Below are 4,280 nucleotides of genomic sequence, written 5' to 3' on the forward strand. Positions count from 1 at the left end.
GTGAGCTAACAGATGGTATAACGTGGCTGTTGCTAATCTGGTCCAACTGCAGGAACCCACTCAAGGCTAGACTTGGAAGAAGTTGCCCTGCTGCAAGGAAGTACCCAAGGAAATCCAGTTTGCTAAGCTACATTTTCTTCCTCCTAGGATTCAGCAATTTCTTTTCTGTGCGACAAAGAGACCCAACAGCAAGGGACCCCCCCCATGAGAGACGGGTGGGCAGAGGGTTTGGTTTTAGGAAGGTGCAGAAGACTAGGAAGCATGAGGTATTATGACGGTGGAGAAGCTATGTCACGGCAACAGATGAGCAAATGGCATTTGTAAGCTTTACTGAATAATCTGGAACAAAATACATTTGAGGAAATCTTAAACCACAGGCTGCATGGTCTAATGAACAGAGCACAAGACTGGAGCACAGGAGACATGAGTTTAACTCCTGCTCTGCCACTCACTTTCTGGGTGACTTCCCTTCTTTGTGTCACTATTTCCCCATCTACCTTTTATCTGTCTTGTCTATTTTGACTGTAAACTTTCCAGGGCATGAACAGTCTCCTTCTTAAAAAGGTACAAGCACTGCATTTCCTATCCCCTTCCTCATTCTTGCTATCATCTCTGCTTTTCCCAGTCCCCACACACACCTCCCTCCCTCAACTCCATACATGAGAAACTTTTGGGAAAGACGACTTTGGTGAGGGATGGGAGTAAAAAAGATCCCACGAGTCTTCTACTGTAACTGATTTTATTAAAAATAAAGCAATAGAACTGTGCCTGAAATCACAGACTTATTATTCCATTTTATTTCAACAAAAAATAAAATCAATTAACTGGATTCAAGTTAACAGCTTCCTAGATGGAGTTTAGGGATCCAAACAAGTTCATTTTTCACACAGACAGGTTCAGTAAGATTGACAGCCATAGCACTGTGGTATTTTAGAGGTAGCTCCAGAACAAAGAAATCTGTTTGCACTTAATACTTCTTACAAAAATGGAGTATGATGCAATTTCTGGACACAAGACAAGGGCTGTACCAGCACAAATAAAGATATGCCGCCACATGGGAGCATTACATGACTTGAAATCAATCAGAAGGACAATAACCATTTTCCATACTTCCAGCTAGGCCATTGCTCTCACAAAGTCAAATATGCTTAAATGAAATTTTTAGATCCATTCGGTATGTGAAATCTGCCTTTTGCATCTTGTTTATTAACAGAAAGGCAACCACAATCCTTTGTGTTTCCATGTATCCAGTCTTTGCAGCTCTTCTGTATTCATATATTATCCAATTTCTTTAAGATGTATGGAGCTGAAAAAGAATGTACAATCAAGATATAGATTTTTAGTTCAACTACACAGGATTACAAGTTGTTTTAGGCATACAATTTGCTCTGCCTATCACAAGAAAAAACTAAACTTGCTGTTTGTCCACAAATCGACGATCTCCTATTCAGCAAAGCAAGAACCTGAGCAACACCTGAGCAAGAACCGCAAGCAAGGTCTTGAAAGGTGACCTGCAAAGAAAAAAAATGGGTGCTTGCACCCCATCCTCCCTCCCCGCCCAGTTGGCTTCCTATGGTGTATGAAAGAGGCTTGGAAGTTAGGAGGATTTTGCTTGCTTTTTACATTATAAATTCAGATCTATCTACACTAACTAGACTAATTTCTTCATCCTGCCAACTCTTCCAGAAAGCAGAGTGCCAAGGAAGTTAGACTTGGGCCTTCTGTACATTAGAAAGGGTCTGGAAGTACAGCTATACTGGCAAACCCTCCTAGTGCAGATGCAGTTTACACTAGCAAAAATGTGCTTTTGCTGGTATAGCTTGTACCACTTCCATGAACAAAATAAACCGCACCAGCAAATGCAATTTTTGCAGTATAAAAAGGTCATAAAAAACCAACAAAGCAAGTTTCTAGTGCAGATCAGACCTGCATGAAGAGTAATTTTTATTGAGATTGTTAGTAGATTTGTTAACACCTGTTTAACTTACTTTGGAGGAAATCTGTCAGTTTCAACATTGCTCTAATTTTCAATGAAGGGTTAGGGCCCTGATCCTGCAAGCTGTGCCACAGGCAGACCCCTGCAATTGCACAGAATCCCACTGAGTCCCTGGAACAGCTTGCAGCTTCAACGACTGAGCAACTTCCAGTCTTCTTCTACAGCCCCCAACAACACTCCCAGAAAAACCACAAGAAACAGAACTTGACATGTTATTTTTACGGCTTAAAAAAACCCAACAAGCAAACACATCAATCCATTCAGGCTCTTGTACATGATAAAGCAGCAGACACTGGGATCAACCTAGTTTTCCCTTTGCAAGTCATCTGTAAAGAGGATAGTAGTGTGTCTTCCTGTAAAAATATTCCTTTACCCATCTAATTACATGTATGGTGAATATTTAAAGGATCCTAACTCAACGAATTACTCATACACACCAATGCCTTTACATGAACATACAATGCACACAGCAAAACAGTATTATGTTGCTGCGTTTTCTTGCCTTTGTAGTAAACTATATGTCAGTCTCACTTTGCTTTGCTGACAAGGGGTAATTATTCCATCACTTGACAAATGCAACACACTATAATGGACAGGAATGCCCTCAGGTAACTTTTGGTGTGCCTCCCTCTTACTCTTAGCTTTTTTCTTTATTAAGGGTGATCGATACCTTAATGCCGTGAGGGCCTGCAGAAGTACAACTTCAGAGTTACAACTTATAACTTCACGTTTTAAGGAGCTGAGTGGAAGGTTTACTTTGAAGACAGAACTAGCGTTAGAGAACCCAGAATTTAAGAAGCTATTCTGAGGTCTGAAAGCCAAAGAGCTGCACCAGGAGACAGTCACCCCGGGCACGTTTACCGAGACAACCGTGGGGCAGACAGATCCAGGAGAACGACCCTTGCAAAACGAACGTGAGCCGCTCCCCGTCCGCGCCGGACCCGGCGAACAATTCGCTGCAGCGACAGGCTCCAAGCCCCGCGGGGCAGCGCAGGCTCGGGGCCGTACACTGAGGCCCTTAGTTTTTTCTGTCTTTTCAGGCTTTAAAACTTGACACCTGATCTGCACATGCGAAAAACCGGGAGACTTTCCCGACGCCCTGTTTTCGCTGCCGCCGGGCGCGCCCTTCGCCGGGGGCAGGAGGTCCGGCCGGCCCAAGGCAGCCTGGGGTTTTTGCGGGGGGCTGCACCCCAGGGTCCCCGCAGCGTTCCCATCCGGGGTGCAGCTGGCCGCGGGGTGCCTGCACGGCCATCAGCAGGGGCCGCGGCACCAGCACGGGCCCCGGCGAGCAGCCCAGCGCCCCGGCCCCACGCCCCGGTGCTGCCGCCCCGCCCCAAAGCCGCCTTGCCCGCGCTAGCCCTGGCCCCGGCCCCGGCTTTGCCCGCTCCCCGCCCGGCGAGCCCAGGGGTTCCCCGCGCCTGCCGGCTCCGCGCTGCGCCCCACGGGCGGGCACGGCACGCGCGGAGCGCGCCCCGAGCGCCGGCCGGGTCACGGGCGGGGGGAGGGGGCAGCGCGCGCCCACGTGGGGCGGGCGGCTGGTGGCGAGGCCCTGGGGGAGGGGAAGGGCCAGCGCGCGCCCCGCCCGTCACTCACTGATCCGCAGCAGCGCCACGTAGATGAGGAAGGTGCGGACCGAGCTGAGAACATCCTGCCGCATCTTCCGCTTCAGCTCCTCCGGGTCCATCTTGGGCCCCAGCCCCTCGATCCGGAACATGGCGGCGGCCAGGCTGCTCGGGCTTTGTGGCCGGGACTGCTGCGGGGCGGCGGGCGCTGCTGCCCCGCTCCGCCCTCTGGCCCCGCCCGCGCTACGGCGCCTCAGCAGGGACACTCCCGGTGACAACCCCTTCACCGTCACTCCGCGCAGGGGCGGAGGAAAGGCCGGGAGCGAGTCACGTGACGACGGAGCGGCGCGGCTCCCATTAAGCCGTCGCGGGAGCATGCGCGGGAGCCGCACTGAAGCCTGGCTGCCCTCATGGGGGGGGGGGGGGCAGGAGGTGCTGTGCATCTAGCGGCCCTGTGGGCGCGGCAGGGCGGGGGCGGGTCTGGCTGGCGCGCGGCTGTGTCGGTTCAAAGCCAGGCGGGACCACTGTGAGCCTCTAGGCTGAGCCCAGGCCGAGCGCAGGCCCCGCAGTCCTGCCTAGCGCCGCGTTGTGCCAGCCAAGGCACTCACAAGCTTCAAGGGGCCTTTATTTGCAAAGTGGACACCTCTTTACCAAGCTGCTGCTGCACCCTCGGTAGCTCTCTCCGGGCACTCAACTCCTCTTCCTGTTTCCTGGCCTTTCAG

At 51.3% G+C, this 4,280-nt stretch overlaps 1 protein-coding gene across 1 annotated transcript; it reads right to left on the reverse strand.

The window, feature by feature from the left end:
* Window positions 1-725: 725 nt before the first annotated feature.
* Window positions 726-3,886, reverse strand: TOMM5 (translocase of outer mitochondrial membrane 5). The gene is made up of 2 exons (XM_037902177.2): window positions 3,590-3,886; window positions 726-1,306 (listed from the first exon to the last, which is right to left on the reverse strand). Exons 1-2 carry the CDS (start codon window positions 3,708-3,710, stop codon window positions 1,272-1,274), a joined length of 156 nt encoding a protein of 51 aa, XP_037758105.1. The 5' UTR covers window positions 3,711-3,886; the 3' UTR covers window positions 726-1,271.
* Window positions 3,887-4,280: the final 394 nt, after the last annotated feature.

Source organism: Chelonia mydas, chromosome 5, assembly GCF_015237465.2.
Source record: "Chelonia mydas isolate rCheMyd1 chromosome 5, rCheMyd1.pri.v2, whole genome shotgun sequence".
Classification (NCBI taxonomy): Eukaryota; Metazoa; Chordata; order Testudines; family Cheloniidae; genus Chelonia; species Chelonia mydas.

Bases quoted from the DNA above. Each gene is read 5' to 3' on its own strand.
- TOMM5 (XM_037902177.2), bottom strand. From the start codon at position 3,710: ATGTTCCGGATCGAGGGGCTGGGGCCCAAGATGGACCCGGAGGAGCTG. The intron at 1,307-3,589 runs GTGAGTGACGGG...ATTCTTTTTCAG, and splicing joins CGTGGCGCTGCTGCGGATCA to CTCCATACATCTTAAAGAAA.